Raw genomic sequence first — 25,656 nt, 5'->3', positions numbered from 1 at the left:
AAAAGGAACTTTCAAAATGCTTCCCTCTTATCTCATCTGCTACGTTCTCTTTTGCACTCTTTAACCTAATGTATGATGTTTATCGTGCATTAAGCATTGCCCTCCTTCCAACATTAATGGTACAGTGTCCCCTTAGGAACAATTTCAGTACTCCGACTTCCTTTTGTCCTCCAAATAACTGGGAATCACAATCATTCCTTTAAGTGCTCTGATATGGATTCCAAAAGAAAGAAGAAGAAAAAAAAAAACACCTGTTCCAAAAGTAGAGATATGCATTCAGAGAAATAGCTGGAGCCTTGCTTCAGTTTAATTTCATGCCTTGGGGGGTGCAAAAGCCTTTGATCTGGACATTCATCATCCAAATACATTTTGCTCCTGCATTGAGCTTTAGATTAATGAATTGGCACCGTTAGGAGGATTTTTCCCTCTTAAGACCTGACCTTCAAATGTGTGCTTGCCGCTTACTTTTACACAACAGCGTGCAGACTACAACACAGACTTACTTTGCAACTCAACAGACTGAATTGTGTGTCCATGTTTACGTCGCGTACAGAGCAAATTCATGAGGCGTTGCTTCAAGTGACTGCATGGTATCTCCAGAGCACATGACAGAGTCGGGCGCCGTGCAATTGCTTCTGTTCAATTTTCGAATTACTGTGGCTAATTTAAAAGCATTGCAGTAATAATTGTGCAATACTGAAGTACAGTTCCATGAAAAGCAATATGCAATTCATTAAGCACGAAGATATACAGAACAAGATGAGCTGCTCTATATAATATTATTAACTAGCTGTTGAGTGTTGTTTAGTGCATAAGGAGTAAAAAATAAAATATATTTGTCTTATCATTTTTTTTATTGTGTTTTTTTTTTGTCAGGTTATCAGACACTAACACTAATATCGTGCACCTATTTACAAAAAAATCTAATTTTACGAGCTTGTCTTCATTTATAATTGACACAGTGATTCATGAAAACAAATGTGTTGAACAGAAGTGGCTTATAATTGGAGTTTTGTATAAGATTAAAATACTAACCAAATAACCATTGTGATCAAGTAAATATGATGCTTTTATTTTCGAAAATGTGTAGAAATGTTTTTTTTTTCAATAAATACAATGTAAAAGAAGCACAATAAAGTAAATTATTTAACTTCTCAATTCTTTTCAATATGTACTTTTGACATGTTTATGTCCCTGAATAGGACATGTAAATAGACATATTTAAAAACAGCGACTGTACGACTTTAGAACATTTACATCCTCATGTTTTTTTTAATGTATAATCTTACAGACGAGCCAACGATATGTAGCTGCTTTAATTTCACAAATTAGCTTGGTTGGGTTTTCCTTGCTTGTCTTTTACCTACATGTTGAAAAATAAGAATCAAATCCACATGACAAATGTTTTGTAAGACATTTATAACATGTAAATGACACAATAGCAATTCTGTATCCACATCTTGTTTCAAAAGCGACCACCAAGGTCACAGATCATCCACCGCTCAGCTTGAATGAAGAATATTGTGTCGGCTCTATTTGTAATGGACTTGGATGTTTTCCAGTGGTTCAGTAGTGTCCCTGAAAACTTGCATTTAACTGTCATCCGCATTAAAGCTGTCTGCTAATAAACACTGCGGTGTGTTTTATCAAGCTGCCTCATTTGATTGCTAAACCCAGCCCACTGAGTTTAAAGCTTCCCGATGCACAGGAATATGAAATCAGTTTTTTTTTTAGATCACAAATGATTTCATATCATCAGTGAAATGTACTTAATGGCATATTTACAACCAAACAACTGTCTCGTAAAGTGCTCGAATCTAATATTTCAGCGCTTACAGGATATAGAAAGAAGAAAAAAACTTTGTAAATCAATAAATCCATATATAATAAAATTAGAAACACATCCTGTATGTCATGTATTGATAACAACACAGCAGGTTATCAGTCAAAATAATTGGTCTTCCTGCTGCTTGAAAGTAGCTGGAACAACCCTGCTCAATATCAATATTCAATACACTGGCCTCATAACTCATATAACATGATGCTAATGTCTGAGCTTTGTTCACATGCTCTCTAATATGTTTGTGTTACAGGCTTTACCAGAAGAACAAGGCTGTGAATGTATGGCTCATTAATCACTTCTCATGGAATTACTTTAACTGAAAGTATAACATTTTCTTGTAAAGTCATCAAGTTGTTGGTAGTTATAATAAATGTGCAAAAAAAAAAAAAAAGATGCTTTTTTTTTCAGCATTGTAAAAGCCTCCAGGCCAAGACTGATGCCTACACAGCAAAGCAGCGTGCTATATATAAGGTCAGCTGGATATCTGAAAGAATAAGAATCTGATTTAGTTCTACTTCACTATCTTTAACATCCATCAGGAAGAAACCCATGATTTCTATTTTATTTTATTGGTCATTCTTTCTTTCAGTGACCGATTAGCACTAAATCACTCTCGCTGACTCAAGGTCTCTCCTTTATTCAGTCACAGCCCTGACGGAGAGGCCTCACACCTTCATCCTCCCTCAAACAAATAAATACATAAAACTGACCTTTTAGATTTACTTTCATGATTTAGATCAATTTAAAAGAAATATTAATAGCAATATTGTGGATATATGCTCCTCAGTTATCATAGAAGGATATATACATATATATATACATAATAGGAGACCTGGGTGTAATCGCTATTTTCAAACCTCCACGCAATCGCTCAAACCTTTAGAGGAAAGATTGTAGATGTCTGTGAACCTTCCAAAAGTTTAAATAAGATCTCCTATTTGAATTTGTGTTGGGAAAATTAACAGCAATTGGTGTAGATGAAAAGATTTTCAATGGTTTGTTACTACGCGAACTGTACATCGCCGGGTAAAGATGCCACCTGCAAATGTCTAATCACCTAATTAGTGGATGCTCCCTCACTGGGACGGTGAAATTGATTTTCACTGCTATGCAGATGACATGCAACTGTGCATTTACCTACCACCCAAACATAGGAGCAATAAACGGAACACAATATTGACTACATTATCCACTTGTAAATGTCATGAATCATTATCGAATGTGCATAACTCTTGCTCGCTGCTTCTCTGTTTACAACGTGACTGGTTATTTTGGGGTTTGGCTCATACGATACCAGCACCCCCAGGTCCTCCGACGCCGGAGGTCACAGGGACCAGGGCCAACACCATATGGAGTGCCAAGTGTGGCATAATCCATTGTTCAATAACTTCAATGGATAATGTCTCCTTGCTATGCAGCTGCTCGCGTTCTATAATTTATACTTTTGATTGGACGGAAGTCAGGGTGTCAATATTTGCGGAAGATTTTCAGAATGTCACCTTCGACCCACTGATATGAAAGAGGCGGCTTGTTGAGCCACATGATGGTTTGTTTAGGATTCACAGATGGTAAGTTTGGCTGTTTATGACTAGTTTCAGGAATGATTTTTCTCTTGGTTAAAAAAAAAGAAATAATTTGCAGTGTAGCAGATAAATTATTTGGAGAAAAGTATAATGTATGTTTAGATGCTGATCAAAGCTGAACACTGTTTTGTTGTTGCTAGTTCATGTTATTCTTTAACTTATTCAATCACTTCCTGTAAAGCAAGGGATGTTGGGAGCCTTTGTCTCTGCTAGATTCCTCTGTCCTCCTAATCCTATATCCAAATTACAAACAAGTGTCCTAAAATCGCATAAAGGCATCTGAATGAATTTTAATCAAAACACTCATCCATCCATCTACTGATTTATCCAAATTAGGCTAGTAAGACGCTGGAGACAATCCCAGCTAATAAGGAAGGACACCTGATTTTATCATTTACTATTTTGCACAAACATATTTTTGAATGTTTTTTAAGGTCCGATTCACAAAAATGTTTAATTCATTGAGTCAATGTTAAGTAATACAAGAAATGCAAACTGACGAGAACAGGGTCCGCGCACGGCTGGGTCTGAGGATGCTAAACAGGGTCGTTCAGTCAGTGCATCCCGCTATCACAGTTTCCACGGGAACACAGACACAGTTCACTGCAGCAGCCGACTCCGCCTCCAGTTATCACCCACACAGAAAGAAGCCTGACCATTATTACAGTACATTTGTTGAGTGTACATGTGCACATATGTGAGCGCTTAGGAGAGGCTGCGGCCGACCGAAGGCAGTGAATGGCTCTATTTATACGGCTGGTCACCCACATCTCCGCAGGCGAAATGCAGCGGAGTGGCTGCTTTGCTGCATTGCTGCAAAGTAAAAACATGGTAAACAATATCATATTAGATTATTGTTTTTTTCTGACTTTTTTTTTTAAATAAAGGTTGATGGGGATCATTTTTATGATAGAAACTGAGTTGGTTGTTTTTATAAATAAACCGGAAACATGCACAGAGAGCAATATTCTTTAACAGTTGCAGTGATGAATACACAGACATTTACTTGGAGAGACGACAAGCGCATAACTACGTTTTTTAGAATCTCACGTCAAAAAAAAAAAAAAGAGAGAGATTCCAGTTCAATGTAAGTAACAATGTAAGTATTGGATCAGGAAAGAATTGGGATACTCAAATCTGAAGAAAAACTGATACCGGTATTGGGGCCCAAAAACTCTTATCGAAACATTCCTAGTTCACACCTGATTTCTTTGCTTTTGAATTTTTCTTGTTATTTTTGCTGGTGCAGGTTGACTTTGATAAAACCCATTAAATTGCACGTTTTGCATTTTCGTGCCTCCTCTTAAATAGTTCTCAGCTGATTTCCGAACAGAGGATTTCATGCAAATTCCAAGGCAGCTTTTGAAAGCAAAATTCTCTTGACCCCAGGACGGAGGTTTGACGGAGGTGTATCTAACTGTAATTTTAAGCGTTCTGCGGTCAGCCCACTGTGTTACTCAGAGATTTATTGAGCAAGTGGGCAATTTCACATTCATGAAAAAGCTTCATATTTTAGTCATGAGAACATTCTTAATGCATAAATTAATATGATTTTGAACATCACAAACACTCAGAATTTAAGAATAGAGGCTGGTGCAGATGGTACGGCTTGAGGCAGATGAAAGATGTTAGGCAACATTTTAAACTTTAACTTGACGTTTCTTTACTCATTCCTGTTAAATGCAGTTAAATTAACTCCTTGAACAGTGATGATGATGACTTGATTGTTGCATACTATCAGAAAGACATGACTATATGCTCAGCACGTATAGGTGAGACATAATTAATTAAAGATTGAGACCTTAGACTGACGTCCCTGTGGTAAAACTGTAATATCAAGTCACTTGTTTAGTCCAAATGGCTCTTGCACCCTGTATTAAATGGCCATGGGCCATTTTGGAGGTATTGCACATTATTAGAATTTTCTGATTTTTTTTTGAATGTCGCAGAAAGATCACACTACATGAAATGCAATACATGACAGGGCGAGTAGTTTTCAGCATTCCTCCGTCCAGGAGGAGCTGAAAACAGTCGGTAGATTCCGGCACAGAGAGAAGCCAGCTGAGGTGGTTCAGGCCTCTGATCACTCGGCCTCTTGAAGCTGTCCTCTTGACGGTATGCCAGGCGCTGCAGCTGGACCCCAAGGTCAGTCCAGGAAGCGCCAGAGATATTATCTCTATTGGATAGCAGAGGAATATCTGGGGTTCCCCCAGGATGATCTGGAGGAAGTAGGAGGACAAGAAAGACAAATCTGAGTATTTCTACCCTTTATAGTTCCACCATATACAGTCTAAAGAGAAGACAAATACCAATGTTGGTATGTTTGTAGATATAATTAATACAAAATATAAAATGCAGCTAAATGATGCAATGACGCTTTTCCCTAATCCTAATGTTGATGCTTCGATCAACTTTCTTGCCTTGTCTAAGTGTCAAAGAGTCCTTGAACGAGACCATGAATCCCAAAGTGCTCCGACTGGTGTTCAAGCCCCATGCAAGCTGTGGAGGAGCTTCCGAGCCAGCTCTCCGTTCAAAGGATCGGATCTTCAGTCTGATGAATATTACTCAGAGTTCAGAGGTCTGGATGAGCTCTGCCAAAGCAGCTCACTGAGTAGCCCACAAGCCAACCAGTAATCCAACCAGTGCCGTGGGAAATTATTTCACAGAATCATCTGCGTTTGCTTACTGATTTTTTGCATATCCTGGCAAAACCTTGTAAATGTTTATGATGGGAATCAAACTGAATTTTTAAAAAAAATTATTCCAGAATATGATTTAAAGTGGTGATAATGGCAAGTGTTCATGCTATGAATTCTTCAGCCAACGGTCAGTTGAGCTGTATGATCACATCTTCAGCTCGTCTGATGTCTTGTCTGCTGACACGACGTGGCATCTGAAGGAAATGGGCAGCCTCTAACCTCAAAAGAAGCGCTGTTTTCACATCTGGCAGCTGATGGTCTCAGGGTTAAAAAAAAACAACAACAATAAAGGCACACCATCAAATGAATGAAGCTTGTTGTAATTTACACAGTAATGATTAGCACGCACTTCATAACAAGTATCACATGGCCTTATTTTAAGTGTCATCTCTCTCTCCAGACATGATGTCATGTCTTGCCGTAGATTCTTAAAAAAAAAAAAATCCAAAGCATTTCTAAATTCAGCAAACCAGATGAATGCAGCTATCTTTTTTCCCTCTGCACTGGTGCTCGCCACAGTTTTCTGCTGCTCCAAGAGGAGGTGCACCCCTCACTTTAATAACTACTGCTTTAATCCTCCTCAAGGGCTAAAGTCAATCACTGGTAACTTCACACAAGAAACACGTAAGAAAAAAAAAAACTTTTATGTGTCTTTTTTTTTTTTTTCTGGGCAGTCAGGGTCAGCAGTGCTTAAAATGCAAACAGGCTAATATAATTTAAAAAAATCATTGTATAAGACAATCTTAACCAAGAGATACTTTGTTTGGTCAGGTTGAAATCCTGGTTGCAGCAGAAAGAGTATCCAGCCAGGTGCACTGACTTCTGTGACTCTTTAATCTGGATTCTCTGGGTGTGGCAAGGAGTGTCCGCTCAATGGACCGGTGGTTACGAATCAGCTCATGCCTCTTAGACTTTTCCCATTTTGAATCCTGACAGACGACCTTTCTGTGGAGTTTGCATGTCACCCTGTCTGCATTAGTTTTCTCCAACACTTTAACACATTGCTTTTCAGGTTAGCAGCCCTAAATCGCCCCTATATGTCTCTGTGGCCCGAAGTCAGCAGGGATCGGTTCTGTTTTACGTCCAAACCAGGGGCGAGTCGCACTGCACACTGTAATAAATGAATCTATGGCCATGTAAATTATAATCAATTTAATAGGGAAATGATAATCAATATTATTATGTTCTTGCTTTTGTCATAATCATTTGATTAAAAAAAACATAAAAATGTTAGGAGAAATATCTACTTATTTTAGTTAGACAAAAAGCAAGCATTTTGTTTATGTGATTCCAAACACAGAGATAAATCAATGAATCCAACTTAATGTTTTTGAACAGTTTTTAATTGAGAACCACTTCCTGTTGAAGCAGGAAGTTGTCTTTTGAATGCTGCCCGCCTACAAGACACTTGAAGGCTTGCATGGTAAGTCTCCAGCTTTTTCCATATTTCTCTGCAATATGACAATTATTAACTAAGTTGTAGAAATGTAGGTAACACTTTACTTGAAGCCCCCCTGCATAACACATTATAAGTACATTCATAAAGCATTATAATGCCATTATAACATGTGTAGCTATAGTTATAAACATTCATAGATGATCACAATGCCAGGACCTAACCCTAACCCTAACCCTAACCCTAACCCTAACCTTAATCCTATGCTGTATACTGCTGTATAGTGAGTTATAAAGCATTGTGATCATGTATTAGTGTTTATAACTACTTATAATGTGTTATAAAGAGGGGCTTCAAGTAAAGTGTTACCGAAATGTACATTATTTTCTCATGTAAAAAGTATCAAAATAATATTTAGGTTGCAGATAGGTTACAGTTTTCTGTGATTACCTTTCCTATGCTTCTTTAATAGGCTATTGTTAATACATTAAAATTGTGTAAATAACTTTCACCGAGTGAAATGTTGAGAGATGAAGCTGAAGGTATAGGTTGTCTTGTCTTTCTTTTCTTTTAAGTTTTTATTTTTTTTTCAGCCCGGTGTCGCGAGATTGTCATATATGCAGATATATGTTCGATTTGAATGTATTACTTGGCGTCCTCGCGTATCTAGACACCTATATCTAGATATCTATGTCTATATGTCTAGGCGGTAGTGTGACATAAGCAGGACCTATGGAGGCTGCAGTGTTGTTGTGTGTGTTTTTTCGACTGCCGATTCGAACGCATGTTTCTGATCCCTGCTACGTAGATGTAGGTGTCTAGATATGCGTGAACGCCAAGTAGTACATTCAAATCGAACATATATCTGCATATATGACATATCTGGCGACACCGGGCTGTGGTGGAGGAGAGGCTGAGTGGACCGTGATGAAATATTGTTGAGACTAATGAGTTTTTGGACGATTAAAGCCGTTTTAGGAGTGGATATACACATGCCCCATCTGCTAACAGTATAGGGATGTGCGCCGCTCAATTTTGGATCTAACTTTCTCCTGAAGCACTGTTTGGATCAGAAAAGCCTTCTGGGTGAGTATATTGTTGTACTTCATTCTATAAACAACGTGAAAACTGTTTAAACCGAACCTATGCTTTAAGTATAGCAGGTTCAAAGCATTTAACACACTTTGGGATCAGACTTTTGCTCTGAAGTACACATTGTTATGGTGTTACCCTACAGTTTAATTCAGGACCCCACCCCCTCTTTTTCAGCTTTTTTTTACATGCTGCATTTGTCAATATCTACAGATTACACTGACTGACGATACCTGCGTGGAAGAAAAAGTAGTGTGTTCATACGTTTTGCTTAATGTGGAGTGTTTTATTTTCTTGATTTTTATTATTGATATGGTCTCCATGCACTTTATTACACTTTCATTTCATTGGATGATTTCTGTATATTTATTTTACCCATCATTTAACTACTGCCTTTTAAAAAATAATGGACAGAAAACCAAGGATGTGTCAGCTTAGGTATTCAAATGTTGGGTTGTATCATTTGCACTATACTGTGGTCAAGCATTCATTGTACTGTTTCAATTTTAGGATGCTGGCGGCATTTAAAATAAAGTCAAGAGTTCTACATTAATGGTTGAATTTGCGATTAATTAAAAATAAGATTTAATTGACATAATTAACGGGGGCCACACGGTCGTGCAGTGGTTAGCGCTCGTGCCTCACAGCAAGTAGGTCCTGGGTTCAAATACCAGCCGGGGTTCAGGCTTTTCTGTGTGGAGTTTGCATGTTCTCCCCGTGTGTGCGTGGGTTCTCTCCGAGTACTCCATGTCCAAAAACATGCATTTCGGGTTAATTGGTCACCCTAAATTGCCCCTAGGTATGAATGTGTGAGTGAATGGTTGTATGTCTGTATATATATGTGTCAGCCCTGTGACAGACTGGCGACCTGTCCAGGGCATACACCGCCTTCGCCCACAGCAGCTGGGATCGGCTCCAGCCACCCGCGACCCCGAAAGGGAAGAAGTGGCAGATAATGAATGAATGAATAATTAAATAAATTCATTCAATAAATTCATTGATTAATTTAGATGATTATTACTAAACTGTATATCATTGAAGTGTAGAATTAAATTAATTTTTATAAATACTGCTAAATAATTTCTAAGTTTCAGTTTATTTCAATTCAAATTAATATTTTAGTTTAGTTATCAGTTAATTCACTTATGTTTTGAATCAGAATTTACTCATTTTAAATGTGTAATTATGAAACGGCTTATTTCACTTAAATTTACTCAATATCAAACATAGTTGAATTTAATTAATAATATTGCTTGTAATGTGTTGCCTTAATTTTATTGAGTAGATAGGGGGTACTTTTTTTTACAGTGCAGAGGGTTATGGTGAATGAATGAGCAATGCTACAACACCACAGATGATTCTGTTATAAGTTTTCGCTGAATATTTCTCCATCCATGATATCAATATCCCTGACTTTTTCCAGCAGTTTGACAATACACACATCTGGAATTTAATACACTTCAGAAATTAGTGGTTCTAAAATCATTAATTAATCACATCCCTCTCCAATTTTAGTCAGTTTTATGGTTTCCTTTTATTTTTCTTCAATTTTACCTTCTGTCTTCCATTTTTTTATTCCAAGGTTTATTTTCAACTAAGGCATGTTGTGGCTGGATATTACTTTATGAACAAACACAATTGTTTGCTCATGTGAAACGTAGTTTTTTTTTCAAGTGACATATTCTACAGTCTTGCATCTGAACTAAAATATTACATTAAAAAACACTGGCATACTAAATGAAGCACTGGCATTAAGCATCCATTAAATTATCCGAGCCTGAGGAGCAGAATAAATAAGAAAATGAGGAGTTTAATGGTGCATTAGTGAAGAACTAGTGGAACAGGCCCTGGGCTGTGTTTTGAACAGGCAACTATTATGAAAACCAACCTGTCAGACACTTCAAAGAACAGACCAGTCTGCATTCGCACTGTTTCCATAGGGAGGATGCAACTTGTTGAAGAGCTGCTGACTTAAAAGTAGGAACAAGTTTGCATGAGTTTACGGAGAATCTGTGACATGAAGCAACTTTTAAATTAAGTTAAAGAAATATTTTTGTCTTGAGTATTATGATACAGAAGTGGAAAGATTGTTGTTTTCCATTGTACCTGCTTGTTTATGTGTCCTGCAGTTGATATATTTCTCATCAAGTATAGTTTAAATTCATTTCTGAAGCATATTTTCCAGGTTTTAGCTTTAATGTCAGAAATTCTCGCAACACATGGGAGATATTTACTTTTACACACAGTTTAGATGCTGTCCAGACCACAGATTTTCTCTTGGTAGAAACAATTCATCCAGTGGAATGAGCAGTGGCCATCAAGTCTATGGTGCAAGGTTCAAAGAGTTGTGCGTCAAACCCTCAAAAAGGGATCAGAAGAAAAGAAACCTACCTGAATTTCCTCAGAGCTGTGATGCACAGGCGGCCTGTCCAGGGGCGTATACCCTGCTTTAGCTGGGTTCAACCCTGGTGCCCCATCACCCTGTGATGCATAAGGAAGACAGATGGATGGATGGATGGATGGATGGGTGGATGATGTATTTGAAAGATCACACATTTTGCACATGTCCTGACATCATTTGTTTACATACTGTGTGTATGTTTATATCTTTTAATCATGTGGTAAATCTGTAGGTCGACATCAGCACATCAGTGACTTGAAGCATGTTCAAACGCCGTCAGCCAAATTGAGCGGCAGCTGTTCGCATATGTAAGGCAAATGGTGACATAACTCCACCTACTGGAGTCAGAAGTCAACATCCAGGATGTCCTCTGCCAGTGGACAAAATTCACATAGTAAGGAAAGCTATCTCACCATGCACTGATGGATCCGCTGACTCCCTGAGCTACAGTATAGCCGCGCAGATACTTCGTTTACTTGCCACTCCTCCCACTACAGAGTAAATATTTGCGCATAGCTTTTGATTTGTTAAATGAGTTCATCAAAGGATGCTCAGAATTCTATTATTCGTCTAATTATCAAGTGAAACAATAGCTTGTGAATAGCAATAATGTAGAAAGTGCTGTGAGAAACACGAGCATCCTATTTGTCTTGTAGTAAATACTTGACATGAGAACCTAAAATGTGTTGTCTTTAAATATATTGTATCATTAGTTTTCCATTAGCTTTTAAACACACATTAATGACAATAATTTAGTAGATGGTGACAGTTATTATTCTAACAGGGAAAATAGCTGCTCAGACGCTGTAAATATGTATTTCTTTTTTATTTATTATTTTTTTTTGTATATGTTATTGATTGATCTCTTTTGGGAGAAATATAATGACAATGGTAGTTGTCCAAATTGGTGTCAAGATAGATTGCTGGGTCGATGAAGGGAAACTAGAAATAGTACTACCCAGGAAGACACACTGGAAACCTGAAAAATGGACATCTGTGAACCGAGAAATGCAAATCTGCTTCTCCAGGCCACCGCTACACCTTTCTTGTACTGAGTAAGTACTGGACTGGACCACTTTTTGTCATCAGAACAGCCTTAATTCTGTGTGGCATGAACTCAAGAAGGTGCTAGAAACATCAACCACATCGCAAATTCTCACCCTCCCATCTGAACGTGGCAAAAAGTCAAGATTAATAAGACAAGAAAATGTCTTGCACTGTCCAGTATTGGCGGGTCTGTGCAAGATGTAGCCTCAGAGAGCCATTCTTGTCTGACAGGACTGGCATCGGATGAGTTGTAGCCCATCGGCTCCAATGCGTTTTGCGGTCAGAGATGCTTCCCTCTGTGTGTATAATGGCCGATTATTTGAGTTATTGTTGCCTTTCTGTCATCTTGAACCAGTCTGGTCATTCTCTTCTGACCACTGGCATCAACAAGGCATTTTTTCATGTTGAGAACTGCCGCTCTGGAGAAACTCCCAGAAGAACAGCGCTCGAAATGTTCAGACAAAGCCATCTGGCCCCAACAGCCAACCAGCCACATTTGAAGTCACTTAAGTCGCCGTTGTCCTCCATTCTCATGCTCAGTTTGGACTTCAGCGGCTAATCACACTTCCAACATGTATTGATCACTGCTCTGTGACTGGTTCATTCACTATTTGCATAATTGTGCACTTGAAGTGTTCGTGTAATTCGATAATCTTGCGGGTAACACATGAAAGCAAGAATTGGACAATACAGAAAAAACAACAATAGTTTATTTTAACCATATTTTGTGTATGAACTACAAACTCTGGTCTCTATAATCATCTCCATATTTTTTAAAGGTCATGAAAGAATGCTTACATGAAAATCAATCTCTTATTCTTTTACAGCATGTTTCTCTTCTTTTCACTTTTAGAACAGGTTGTTGGCACATGTAAAATCAAAAATGTTAAAAAAAATTCTTTTTTTTGATTTTATTTTCAAAATGTCTTTTTATATAAATCTACCACTAGAACAGCATTCCCTCTCAGAAAGAAAAGAGAAAGTAATGTGAAAAGGAATATTGACCAAAATACTTAGATAGCTTACATACATGAGACAGCTTGACTAAAATGCAACAAATTTACCAATGAAACTTTCAGATGGTGTAACTCCAACGAAACAAAAAAAAAAAAAAGTCACAATTCGGAACAAAAGCTGAGTGAAAGTGTGATCTCCGTCCCACCACCTCCAACTGAGCACAGCAAAATGAGACACGCTCGAGTCATTCTGTGGTTTACAAATGTGACTTAACACAAGTGCAATAATGGGATAAAGAGTGTTCGGGTAGTGAAAAAAGAAAAAGAAAAAGAAAAAGAAAAAAGCATCACATAGGGCAATCAATTACAGCATTCAGTCTGGATTATTATTACCCCGGGACCTCATTTTATTTAGAAAATCTATTCCCCATATCTGAGTGCAGCACATTCACTCTGAACAGCTAAAGTATTGAGTTGAACTTAAATTTACAGAATAAATCAGAACTACCTCGATCATCAGATTGTATAAAAACATACAGTGGGCCTTCTGACTGATTAAATATAACAACAGCTACCTGCATTTGCTTCCCAAATGTATCAAAGTTCCCATTAATAATTTCTGTTCCAGCATCCATTTGTATATATATATATATTTTTTTTTTATTTGGCAGAGACATAAATGTGATAATTAAATAAAATTATGCCATTTCCCGCAGAACTAATATTATAACATTTCCTCTGTATTTGGAAAATATCTAAGTGAAGGGGTAATTTGCTGCAGTAACCTCACAAATTGTAGCCAATGAATATTCACATAAACAGCCGATGCAAGAGATCACAGACACACACCCCAGGTAATAGTAGGTCTCTGCATTGTTATTATTATCTTGTTTACATTCATTCAGTTTAATTACCTTCCGATGCAAACCGGCACTTTATCTCATATGCTGAATTTGAAAAATGGTAAAACATAAAATTACGGGGAGCATTTCATTTTTGTGTGGACATAATAATCCCGTTTGAGTTGAGAACATCCACTTAAATTATTAATAGTGGCTGTAAAATACTTGCAGTTGACATTTAGTGAGTTTTCTCCTGAATAAGTGTCAATAAACTCCAGTCAATTTATACTCTGCTGTTCTCTATATTGACTTTGAGTGAAGAAGGTACAGCTTGCATGGTTGAACCAGTTGAAGATCAGGAGACTTTAACATGACAGGATTTTACATAGAACATTAGAATTAACAAATACAGTATTGCCTGTATTATTTGTTCAACTGAACAGACCACCGATGAGTTTAAGACTTCTCTGCAGATTTATCTGAAGTCTAGTTGATAATTCAAACATACTGTATTTATAAAAACCACAACTGGATGCTCTAAGCCAGCTGTGACCCACACAATCTGACCCTCAAATGTTCGGATTCCCCCATTTTCCCCACGTGTCAACAAGTTTGCTTCGATCCAAACATATCCCATCCACAGACAGGTGCCGTGACAAAAAGATAAAGGATGCTACTCTCCTCACCGGTCAGTGGTCATAATGTTATGGTTGACAAGTGTATTTACGAAATCTTCATGGAAACAAAGGCAAAAATATCAGTAGCAGTAGTTTGTGTGAGGCTACCATATAAAAATTCTTACTGTAAAACCTTAATGTAATAAAACCTCAAAACTGAGTTAGGCGTGACAGTCGCCTGACCTTTTTATTTTTTACCGTTGAGCAAAAACTGCACTTACATGCTAAATATAAATTTCGGGCCATCTGCCAAATGTCTGTTTAACCAATGCATTTACAGTGCCTGGCACCACTTCCCTCAGTGCAGGCTTTGAAACGGTTTCCAAGGTATGGACGCCTGCAGAGCCGTGTCCACCCGAAGCCCAGGGGCACATCAATTAAAATGGAAATGATGTTGCTGCTCGGAGGAAGAGGAACAGGCAGGTGTAACCCAAACATCTGGTTGATGCCCGATCCCACACATTCACCCCTAAAGCCTCTTGCAGCATAAGCCTTGCCACTCAGGGCCAAGTCCTGTGGTTGGCAGGGGCAGGGTGTGAATCCGGGGCTGCCAGCTACTGCCCATGTGGAAATGTGGTGCACAGATGACAGGCAATGTGCTCAGACAGCTGTATAAAGGGTTTAAGCTCTTTCTTTAGCTCATCGGTCTGTTTCTGACAGTACCGCCGCAGTACCGCAGATGAGGTAAGGGATCCCAGCATGAAAAAGGTGGCTTCAAAGCAATCATCTCCATATGCAACACTACAAAGCGCAGAAAGGTAAAGGTGAGGCCATGAAGCACTGGAAGCCTTTGGAGGCAGTGAAGTTTCGTCAGAATTAAACAACTACATTTACGCGGACGTGTTGCCTTTAAAATTCAGGCCAAATTACGTTGTTTCTACAGAATGAAATAATGCTAACACTCTCAAACAAACTCTGAGTTTAAATCTCTCCCAAAGAAATCAATGAGATCTTTTATACAATATTCAGAATGAGCTCCGATTGGGATAACAATACACTGCATATACATTAGGTGCATTGAATTATTGATCAATGTAATTTCACTGAACACAGAATGTTGTTCTGTCTGTAAGCCTCAGCTTTAACCAATGAAAAAGGCAGCTTGCAATTTCTTAATATCCCCAGTCTAGTGATGACAGAATAGAGAGAGCCTATGGAAGTGGCAAATATAATTAAGCAGTGAGTTGTAATCAGATTCGATCGTTGGAAGTTCTGCCACTCACTGTAAAATAATGAGCGTCTCAGTTACAGACGGTCACAAAAAAGATTTCATCATTTAATCCACAGCTCGGGAAAATCATTTATGTGCTCTAGAGTTCTTTGATACATCCAGAAAACTAGGTTACTATCTTGCCTCCTCACAAATTTGCAGCAATACCCCTCTCCCTAAAAATAAAAACAAGAATGAAATTGGAACAATAATTTGCTTCAGGAATTTTCTCTGCTGACAGTTTTAAAACATATTACTAAACCAATGCTGTGATATGAGAGGAATTAAAAAGCAAAAATAAAACAACACATGAAATAAGTGCTGAAAAAATAATTGCAGAATACAGTTTTTTCTTGATTTAACCACAATATTTTTTCTTAAATAAATAACTTCTGTTTTGTAAAGACACTTTTTGAAACAGTAGACATACTCTAAATCCCAAAGTCATTGAAATAACATCACCAGCCACTGATTTGTCAAACACATGAGTCTGTTCCTCCGTGTTTGAGCCACAGTCCTTGCATCCTCTTGTCAGGAAAGTCCTGTCAGTAATGCCTCGAAGTAATTCCATCTGTAATGTCTCGCAAAAATTATTAGATTTGGGTCTCTTGTACATTGTCTTTCGAGCTGGCCCGGATTAACAAAGGTTCGTGCGCTGAGCTGTGTATGGAGTTGATAGTGGAGGCATGGTTGTACGCGGCCTTGTAGGCGTTGTAGTGGTTGAGGTGCTCGTGCTCGAGAGGAGGCAGAGTCAGGTGGCCCTCCATGCCCGGGCCTCCCGTTACGCAGTCCTCGTCCACGTTGATGATCTCGATGGTGCGCGTGGGCGCGTGGTGGTTCTGCTGGTGGTGCTGCTTGCGCATCTTGTAGAAGATGATCAGCATGACGGCTGCCATGAGCGTGATTGCGACGAAGCAGCCGATAATGATCTTGGTCGTCTTCATGACTTCGTCCAAGCCGTTGAGGGAGCCGTCCACTCCCGTCTCTGTGACGGGGATGGTGTACGTCTTCTCCGTGGCGCGGGTCGACGGCGGGGTCCGGACGGTCGTTGTGGTCGTAGAGGTGGATGAAACGAACTCCCACGTACCGGCGGAGGGAGTCGGGCCCACCTTCTGGTGCACAGTCGTGGTGAAGCCTTCATTATGTGGCGTTTCTATTGTCTCCACCGTCACTGTGGTGAAGTAGCTGAAGCTACTGTTCTCTGTCGAGGACACGTTGAGTGTGGCAGATGCCGTCGTGTTACCTGCAGAATTACTCACCATGCACGTGTATATGCCAGTGTCCTGCATGGTAACGTTGGTGAAGTTCAGTGTGCCGTCATTCAGCACGGAGATTCTGACCTTGTATGCGCCATGTGTCATGATGGAACCGTTGGGCGTGATCCAGCTTACCGAGGTCAAGGAGCTGGCTCTGCATTTCAACTCTGCAGCGCTTCCCTCTGTCACATTTAGGTCTGCTGGCGGCTCCACAATAACAGGAGCATAACAGTGAAAGTAATTCTGGTCCAGCTCACCGATGTACCGTCCCTTGTGAGCCGTGGGTGAGCTGCAGCGGGCGCAGCAGCTGGTGTTCGCTGGTACCATCTCCTTTAGCCACCAGCTGAGCCACAGGATGTCACAGTTGCAATTCCATGGGTTGTGGTGCAAGTGCACTCTTTCCAGGTGATGTAAAGGGGTGAAGAGATCATGGGGCAAAAGGGTAAGGTTATTGTGGGCTAAATTGAGCTCCACTAGTGACTGCAGGTCATCGAAAGAGTTCCTCTCTATGGTCTGGATCTGAGCATGCATCATCCACAGCTTCTGCAGGTGGATGAGCCCTTTAAATGAACCTGGCCGGATGACGGATAACTGGTTTCCTGACATCTCAAGTTCATCCAGCTTCACCAGGGGAATAAGATTGGGAATTTCTTTCAGATTGCACATTCCCAGATTTAAGTAGCGTAGATTGCTCAGCCCTTCGAAAGCCCCGTCAGATATGTAGGAGAGCCGCTTGAGCTCCCCGAGGTCCAACCGTCGTAATGAGGGCACTCTGTTGAAAGCATAAGAGGGAATACTCTCTATGGGGTTATTCCTCAGCCAAAGCTCCTTTAGTTTGGACAGGTACTCAAATGCCCCGTTTGGGATGGTGGTGAGCCGGTTATCAAAAAGCTCCAAGGTATTGAGGCTGGCGAGTCCATTGAAAGCGCCGAGCTCAATTTTGCGTATGTGGTTTTTGCTCAGCTGCAAAATCTCCAGATGTCTGAGGTGCTTAAAGCTGTCCACCTTTATGACCTGAATGAGATTTTCTTGCAGATTCAGGTAGCGCGTGTTGGTAGAAATGCCATCGGGAACATCCCGCAGGCCTCTGCGGGTGCAGATGACTTTGCTGAACTGGTTGCTGCAGGAGCAGACCGAGGGACACGTCTGAGCACGGACCAGTCCGGCCACCACCAGCAGCTGGAGGGCCAGGAGCAGCACAAACAAAGGGTCGGACAAGGCCCGGTTCCACCTAGGACCTCGCATCGTCTGCTGCTGCTGAGAGGAGGTCATCTTGTTTAACATTCATAATTCACTGACTGGTCTTCCACTCTTTGGAAAGAGGATTCGGGCCCACTGCAATGAAACAAAAGAGAGAGACAAGAAAAAGGATTGTTAGTCGAATCGAGCAGAACTCTGTGTGTGACTTCCATTAATTTACATCTCAATACTCGAAAAAGAAAAAAAAACAACAACAAAGGAACAAACAATGTAACAAGAGCGAAAGAGAAAAATGGTCAGATTTGAAGGTTTCCGACTCACACCCACACATAAACCAAAGCATGATCGAGAGCCTCGCAACCATTTTTGTTTTCGAGCGCACTGTCCTCGCGCTCTCCGTCACGTAAAACAAAATCACAATAAAACTGCAGACATCTGTGCTGTATCTCTGCGGAAGGAGGAAACGGAGGGAAGAAAAGCGGCTCTGACTGCTGTGTTGTGTGATTTATATTTGAGACTGAGGGGACATAAATAATAAGGAAGCTTGCCACCCACCAGTCCTTCAATCGAGTTGAGATATCTGGAAACGTCTGATTACAACTCACAGTTCCTCAAAGGCATGGAGGCGACTGGAATGTCAAACAAGTAAGCCAAAATGGGAGCAGGGAATTTGCTCGTGCGGCTCTTTATGAATAATGCTGGAAAATGTGGTAACACAAACAATACATTTTTTATGTTGGGAATGTATGTATGAAAGAAAGATGCTGCCGTGACAGCTGGATGTTAACTTCTAATGCTCCTATTTATTCCTCAAAGTTGTTGTTGCAAGCGTCGTCTCTGTTGCTGCTCAATGAAAAACAGTTGCTTTTCATACAGTATACATCACAGGCGTAAACAATACGGATTACTTCCAATAACAGATATCTGATAAGACAAAAAGTTCAGTGAAATGTTTGATTTTGGTTCATTTTTAGAGGATAATACAGAGTTTGTGCAATCGTCCTTGTTACAGCTAGGAAATGGTTGAAATCAAAGTCCTATTTTCTGAAGGTTCAATGAAAAAAAAAGATGGTTTTGAGTCATAATTTGAGTCATCATGTTTTATTTTAATCGGTTGGGATGGTTTCAAATGCTGCAGCGTACACCACTCACACACCGGTGGAAATGACAAGCCGGATGGAAAAAGACGGAAATGATATTGTGGTCATAATAATAACAGCATGCGCTGATGAACTACAAATAATGTATTTCTAAACTAATAAATTCTATGCATTAAGCCTTAAATCTTTAAATATACATTTTCCAGAAGCAACTTCTTACAGATTTTTTTTTAAATGCTGCAATAATGACATTGCATTTCTGCCATTGCAGTTCCATGTTGTTGAAATTACATTTGGATTAAGATGTTAATAATGGTCTCTCCATGATATAAGCCACATCTGGAACCAGGCTGCAGTCCCTCACTGCCGTTTGAACCATTGCATTGTCAGACTTTTCCAACCTCAAAGCATTTTGCCGCTAACAGCTGGATCCGTAACGTGATTCATTACTGAATCTGAACTGAATTTGAAAGGCGCCCCATAATTAGATCTTTACACACTTAATCAATGATCGGTCATTAACTATAAACACAACTGAGCAAATGGTTTAACTCACCCGAAACCAAATGTGGTTGAGGGAAATGTGTCAGTAGATGAAAGTAATAAATAACCAAAGCTGTAATTCCCCTGGAAAATGAATCTGTTAAGAGGTAACTAACATGCTAATTAGATTAGCTTGTTTAGGTATGAGGTGTCTGCATGATTTTAACAAGTTACTAATAAAATGCAGAGAGCAGAAACTGTTCTTAATCATTTATCACACACACACACACTGCTTGCTGTATACATAAGCATCTGTTAAGTTATGCAGAAACAATATCATCATTATATCGTATAACAATATTTGCTTATCATGCAGTTGCCAGAATTAATTCCTTGCATATTTCATTTTTAATATAACTGTGTGGTTGTTGCTTACTTTATACTCTATGTAAAATACAGCAGGGCCCTATGGGCAGGTCGAACGTGAGTCATGCCTCACACAACATTTATAGAGTCTCTAATCTACCTGACCTGAATGTTTCTCTGGATGTAGGAGGAAAGTGGAGCACATTCAGAAAAAAAATCAATGTGAACATGGTGAGAAAGAAGTACACTCCAAACAGAAGGCGGTGGAGTTACGTCTGCTGGTGTTACACGATAAATATCAATCAAAAAGAGTGTACTGTTAAAATACACAGCGCTCCAACCAGTCTGTTCATTTTGAGCTCAGACTTTATCTGTGTTAAGGTTGTGAAGCGCACCAAAGCTCAGTGAAAACATGCAAACTCTACCGAGAAAGGCAGGAATTAAACCACAGGTTGCTGCACCGCCCTGCAGCCTCAAACAAATACATAAAATCTTAAAAACAGTCATCAAGGGATCGCTACCTCTCAAATCTGTTTAAACTTCTAAACAGTGTAATCGCATCAGCTCAAAGACACAAGAGTTCTTTGGGGAAGAGTTTAATGAATTAAAAGAAACATTTGCGATATTTAAAGACTCTAATTACAAACATAACTTTATTTGTATTGACAATGAGTCAACTCTCAGTGAGGAGAGCTTTTAAAAAGCACATTCACGAAATTAAATATTCAACTTTAAAGATGAGGGGTTTGCTTTAAAGAGACCAGAGCAAACACACTCCAAACTGACACACGCGCACACAAACAAACACAGTTCAAACAACTATGAGAGATACTTGAAAAATAATACATCACATAACGCTGACACACATATATTTTTTTTTCTTTTCCAGAAATTGGGATATTCCTGCCCTCTTAAACCACAGCTGCTTTAACGCGAACGTTGCCGTCGGATCACAGTGTTTTCTGCTCAGTGTTCCGCACACAGCATAATCTGCAACAGAAAGCTCTTCACTTAAGGAGCAGGCTATTACTGTAACTACTGATTAATTGCTTGATTACTGACTCCATTAATTCTTCAATTACAAAATTCAAATTCCGAGCAGCCGGAGCCCGGGGGTGACGAAACAGTGTGTTTTCATGCAGGGGAGACCATGCAAATATGACAGGGGAATTAAAAAGGAATTAAAACCCGGAAAAGTATTAAAAAAATGAAGGGGAACATTTTCATAAACATATACGATCAGACATGAACAACTATTTTACAAGGTGAAATTCCATCAGTTATATGACTACTGTTCTACTGTTGTCACTCAAACCACGCTATGGAGCATGTTAGAGAAAAGAGCAGCCCTAACTTCAACCAAAACATTTTTCATGTGAAACTTCACGATATAAAATTGCCGATGATGAATTAAACACCTAAGTTCTATATCAGCGATCTGCCCTTTGCAGTCAGAAAAACCTCACGGTTTCCTTCTCGGACCAGTGTGACGCGCCAGGTGGAGCCAAAACTGCAGCTCAGACAGCGAGAGGTAGTCATTATCCAATCAAATCAATCCTTTTCTAAAACAAAGAACAGATCAGAAACAAACCTACAACCTACAACCGGTTACAATATCATTTTATTTAACCTTCAAGTGACCGAGTGGGGTCATTTATGCACCTTTTTTCTCATTTTAATCAGAAAAAAGCCTTCTACCATGAACTTGTCAATCTGTTTGTCCTCCATTTGTTCACAGAATTTTACAAGCATCGGCCGATTCATGTGACAAATAAAATCCAAACTTGTGAGATTTTCAACGTTATAGCTTTTTGTAATTTGCCAACTGCAATCATAGGATTTTACTGTTTGCAGGATGCACGGCCAGCAGACCTAGAAGAGCAAGATTTACAGCTGCACAAGCATTGGGAATGATCCTTGATGCCCAGAGTGAGGATGAAAATGGCTTTTTATTACTATTTCTTTATCATATACAATTATTTTGTTAACAGAAACATGATTCTCTCAAAGGTCTGACTGATGGGCTCATTGACATTTGTGTTAAAGTATTTCCATATTTGCTCATCAGCGGTTCTTCTATATTTTGATGCTATAATTATCCTACCAGGTTGTAAAACACATTTTATTCAAAGAAAGATAACTTTCTAAGATAAAGCCTAAAAAATTATTTATATATAAGTACTCCAATATAAAGTCAGTAGGGTCATAAATGACCCCACTCCTCATATTAGTTACTACAATAGTTTGGTCCCTTGAGGGCTAATCTTATTCCAATTCAATACTTTGCTGAGTTTTCTGTTGATTCAATTAAGCTTCGTTTTAGCCCCACCACATTTTTATGTTAACAAACCCTGAACAAGATTTATTTATTCAGTACTGATTCAATCTTAATTCTGAATTTTTGAATGTGAATACAATACAATGTAGAAAAAGCACACTATCCATTTTAGTCTTTTGTTTCCTCTGTCCATTTTTGCTGCTTTCAAAAATTCTAGAATTTTCTCGACTTTGATGTTTTTTTGATGTATCCGTCAAAAAAAATCTAATATCTTATCTGCTGCTTTCAAACAACAACAAAAAAAGGCTACACATTTTTTGGAGCATTTCCAAAACTTCACGTTTAATAGCTTCAACAATATGATTCTGATTGAATGAATAATAAATTGCAGTTAATAAAGCTTTCTTTGAAATATTTACTCTTTAATAGCTCTTCCTGTGCTGCAGGTTGTGGTCATACGTTTGGCTCTCCGGAGTGAAAAGGTATAAATATCGTTCTTATCCTGCGTGTCCCAATCCACTATCAACTCATCCTCCTCTTCAAGAGATCAAACCTTGAAGAGAGATAAACAATGACTCAGCAGAACAGAATCCGAACTGTGGCAGCGGCAGGGACGACGCTGATTTACGAAACCAAACAATATGTTTGCACACTGACAATGAAAGCTGCGAAATTGGATTTACATAGTGCAGTGATGGAATCAGACCAAAAGAGATAAGGAAAATGAGATTAAGAAAAGAGCCTTTTTTTTTTTCCCCAAAAAAAACTTTTGTCCTCACAGATTATGAACTGCCAGCTGTGCGTTTGTCTCATGGTGAAATCTAACTGTGACCCAGGTTAACAGCAGAACTCACTGAAATGAAATCCATGAAAAGGAAGAGTAAAATATAAGTACAAGTGTCTCTAAAATATAGCAAATAAAAAGAACCTTGAAAAAGTGAGGGGATAATTTTGAATGAAAACAGGCAATGTTAATTAAAAGAAAGCAAATTGGTGTATTTAGGAAAACAACAGGTGTACAATTCTGAGATTATAAATTAGAAAGCGCTGCAGAAAAGCCAGACTGTGGCGACGGGCTCTGCATAAAAATATATCCATAATCAGTTTGCCTCAGACTGAGTATAGTGTTTAACAGCGGCTTCACCAAACGTGTAAAATCTGCTTTTAGGAATCCCTGAAATCAAGGAGTGTCTGAGGAGCCGTCCGGGTTCATAAAGCACAACCATTACAGACCATGCAGTGCTTTGTAAACTGATAATAGAAGTTTAAATCAATAAAAAAAAGCTAACAGGTAGCCGGGGTAAAGACTGTAAAATGTGGGTTTTGTGAGCTTCAGTTTGGTTTTTGTTTGCTGAATTCTGAAGTAACTGCAGATGATGAATTGCACTCGTTGAAAGAGCAGAAAGGAGGAGAGCTGTTCGGGAGTTTAACCTGCTCACAGCGAAGACTCACTTTTTTCAGAGAGGGGAAAAAAATAGAAGCGTGTAAATACTACTTTTGAGACGAGTGAAATGTAAGAGAAGGCAGCTGACTGTGACATGTAATAAAACTCCGGTCTCTAAGAGGATGTGGAAGCACATTTAATTCAAACATGAAATTTAAGGATAAAAGTTGTTTTTGGGTTTTTTTTCACAATGTGAGCAGATCTGTTTTACAATGACAATATTAGATGAGCTGAACGACTTTTCTCTGTCAATGATTTTAATATCATTTGTGTTTCAGTGATCGTTTGTATCGAAACAACCTGTCAGTCGTGGTGATTCCTCGTCAGACCGCTCAACAGTGACCAACTGGAAAAGCCTCAGACAGAAGAAACTCATCATTTTGAATGACACGACGAATCAATATGTCCTCATAAATACAATAGATCCCTGGCTGATAGTGCTGCGCCCTGTTTGGCATTCAAAAAGCATCTTTAATCTAATCCGGTCTTCACACCGTCCAACAGCACAAACCACACACACTCCTTCAGCAACAATGTCCACATTATTTGTGCTGAAATCTCGCCAATCACTGGTATTTATGAGCTTTTTTTTTTTTTAAATTTCAGTTGTGAGTCACCATACGATAACGTTCCTTTCTCCTGATGTAAGCCGCACGCCGTAAAGAAAAAATGTTGGGTTACTGATCTTGTATCAAACATTACGACTGTTATCTGACACTTGCATCACATCCAGCATCAAACAACCGAGTGCAATACACCTGAAAGTGTTTATTTATACCAAACCAGCCGGTTTTATATCTTTATTCCACTGCTTTCTGGAAACTCTGACCCTAATAGCATAATCATCATTTTGCATGTGATGTTTGGTTTCTGTTGGTAACATTATTTATCTTTTATGTGTATTTTAGAGAAATCACACCGAGTCTGTGAGAGCGCACACTGCGCCGTACAGCAGTTTCCACTGGGCTCTGCTTCTTTTCACCACTACTGTAATTCCGTATCGTATTTTTTGCATTATAAATCAGCCGGTGAATTATTCAGCAGGGCTACAGGAAATTCAAGTTGGGCTAAAGTCTCCTAAAATAGGTCTGGTGACGCCGTGTGCTTGGCACAAGGTAAGGAGGGAGTTTCTTCTGCTCTCCTTCTGTGGTCAACAAGCATGTTTTTTTTCTCTGTCACGAGCACGTCTACGGCGATTTTTTAAAGGACGACAGTGCGAAGGTTTTCACCGATGCTCGAGTGCCTGCTGAATACAAACTTTTCAATGAAGAGTGACTGATGGTCCCTTCATCTGGCACACCGGCAGACCTGAGGCCAAAATGACGCCGAGAGATGGCAGAGCGGTGGATGTCGGTGACGGAGGAAGGACGGCGTGCATGAGAGAGACAGAGAGAGAGAGGAAGGGGGATTAATGAGATATGAATCAAATCAGGTCACTTCTTCATAATGCCAGCAATCTTTGCAACAGCTCCAAATATAAACCAGAATCCTTTAAGGATTGGAGTGTGGGAGGGTTACCCACCGCACTGCATCACAATCCTCCACGTACGGCTGCATCCACCCTCACAGCGCAAACACACCACCGCCGCAGCAAAAACACACTCTGAGCATGCAGTCATACACTTTTATTACCACTGCTGATCTTATGATCTTCAGTGAGGCAGAGACACGGCACTACGTTCCCCCCTCCAGCCATCAGACGCTGTTGTGTAACTGCTTAGACAGTTGTGCTAATATTTTGAAGATGAGAACAGTGTGTCAGCGTGTGTGTGACTCATCTGGC

At 39.3% G+C, this 25,656-nt stretch overlaps 1 protein-coding gene across 4 annotated transcripts in view; it reads right to left on the bottom strand.

The window, feature by feature from the left end:
* Nucleotides 1-2,531: 2,531 nt before the first annotated feature.
* The window catches only part of LOC115392566 (leucine-rich repeat-containing protein 4C-like), a 71,715-nt gene continuing 48,590 nt past the window's right edge, over nt 2,532-25,656 (bottom strand). For 3 of the 4 annotated variants that reach the window (XM_030097265.1, XM_030097264.1, XM_030097266.1), the window contains one exon: nt 15,505-18,337. In XM_030097265.1, coding sequence (XP_029953125.1) covers nt 16,340-18,286 — 1,947 coding nt within the window. In that variant the 5' untranslated portion in view covers nt 18,287-18,337 and the 3' untranslated portion in view covers nt 15,505-16,339. Of the gene's footprint in view, nt 2,549-15,504; nt 18,338-25,656 lie in introns of those variants that run through there. The other variant, XR_003931860.1, reaches the window with a different exon arrangement.

This window comes from Salarias fasciatus, chromosome 7 (genome assembly GCF_902148845.1).
Source record: "Salarias fasciatus chromosome 7, fSalaFa1.1, whole genome shotgun sequence".
Classification (NCBI taxonomy): Eukaryota; Metazoa; Chordata; class Actinopteri; order Blenniiformes; family Blenniidae; genus Salarias; species Salarias fasciatus.
Note: the sequence above shows the minus strand (reverse complement) of the source record. Positions and strands in the feature narration are given on the sequence as shown.